The sequence below is a fragment of the Populus euphratica genome, unplaced genomic scaffold, assembly GCF_000495115.2.
Source record: "Populus euphratica unplaced genomic scaffold, PopEup_1.0 scaffold518.1, whole genome shotgun sequence".
Taxonomy (NCBI): Eukaryota; Viridiplantae; Streptophyta; class Magnoliopsida; order Malpighiales; family Salicaceae; genus Populus; species Populus euphratica.
In genome coordinates this window covers 178,712-180,155 of record NW_011500219.1, presented here as the reverse complement: position 1 = coordinate 180,155, position 1,444 = coordinate 178,712, and the positions used below count along the sequence as shown (strand labels likewise).

General features: G+C 48.4%; 1 protein-coding gene across 1 annotated transcript in view; it reads left to right on the top strand.

Moving 5' to 3' along the window:
- The first annotated feature begins 347 nt into the window (after window positions 1-347).
- The window catches only part of LOC105112274 (uncharacterized), a 2,172-nt gene continuing 1,075 nt past the window's right edge, over window positions 348-1,444 (top strand). Inside the window, exon 1 of the mRNA XM_011007916.1 lies at window positions 348-1,420. Coding sequence (XP_011006218.1) covers window positions 377-1,420 — 1,044 coding nt within the window. The 5' untranslated portion in view covers window positions 348-376. The remainder of the gene's footprint in view (window positions 1,421-1,444) is intronic.

Genomic DNA, 1,444 nt, shown 5'->3' with positions numbered 1-1,444 from the left:
AGCGAACACACAACAAAAATAATCACTCCATTGCAGACATGAACCGATGGAGTAATGAAACTGAAACAAAGAAAAAGTCTCTTTCTATAAAAACTGCGAAGAATCACGTTCACGTTGCTCGTTCTAGCTCTTGAGAAGGGTGTTCCATTGAGATAGAATGAATGAATATGAGCCACCAAGAAATCATTTCAGTGCTTCTTGCAGCAATTATTCTCGTCATAAATACATAATCTGCAATTCAAAACAGATCTTCAAAATTAGATGACACGACAGGATGGAAACAAGAGAAAATAAGAAAAATAAAATTATTAACAAATTAATGTCCGAAGCAAAACTTACATGAATATAAAAAACATAATTTAATTTGTCTAGTAATATGGAGGGGGTGGTGGAGACATGTAGTAGTAAGGAGGTGGTGGTGATGGTGGAGGAGGAGGTGGTGGTGGGGATTTATATACATAGGGAGGAGGTGGCGGTGGAGGTGGTGGTGGTGGAGAATTATAAACATAAGGTGGAGGTGGAGATGGTGATGGAGGTGGTGGGGATTTGTAGACATAAGGTGGGGGTGGGGAAGGTGATGGTGGAGGTGGTGACTTGTAGATGTATGGTGGTGGTGGAGATGGTGATGGGGGTGGTGGGGACATGTAGACATATGGAGGAGGTGGAGATGGTGATGGGGGTGGAGGAGACTTATAAATGTATGGGGGAGGAGGAGATGAAGATGGGGGAGGTGGAGACTTGTACATATAAGGGGGAGGAGGTGAAGGTGATGGAGGTGGTGGGGACTTGTAGATGTATGGTGGGGGAGGTGATGGTGATGGAGGTGGAGGTGGCGGGGACTTGTAAACATATGGTGGAGGTGGGGAGGGTGATGGTGGAGGTGGTGACTTGTAGATGTATGGTGGTGGAGGTGAAGGTGATGGAGGTGGTGGGGACTTATAGACATAGGGAGGGGGTGGTGAAGGAGAAGGTGGAGGAGGAGACTTATAAATGTATGGAGGAGGGGGTGAGGGAGATGGGGGAGGTGGAGACTTATAGATGTAAGGGGGAGGAGGTGAAGGTGATGGAGGTGGTGGGGATTTGTAAACATATGGTGGAGGTGGGGAAGGTGATGGTGGAGGTGGTGACTTATAGATGTATGGGGGTGGTGGAGATGGTGATGGGGGAGGTGGAGGTGGAGATTTGTAAACATAAGGTGGAGGTGGAGATGGTGATGGAGGTGGTGGGGACTTGTAGACATAAGGTGGAGGTGGGGAAGGTGATGGTGGGGGTGGTGACTTATAGATGTATGGTGGTGGTGGGGATGGTGATGGGGGTGGTGGGGACTTGTAGACATATGGTGGAGGTGGTGATGGAGATGGTGGAGGAGGAGACTTGTAAATGTAAGGGGGAGGGGGTGATGGTGATGGGGGAGGTGGAGGTGGTGATTTGTAAACACAAGGGG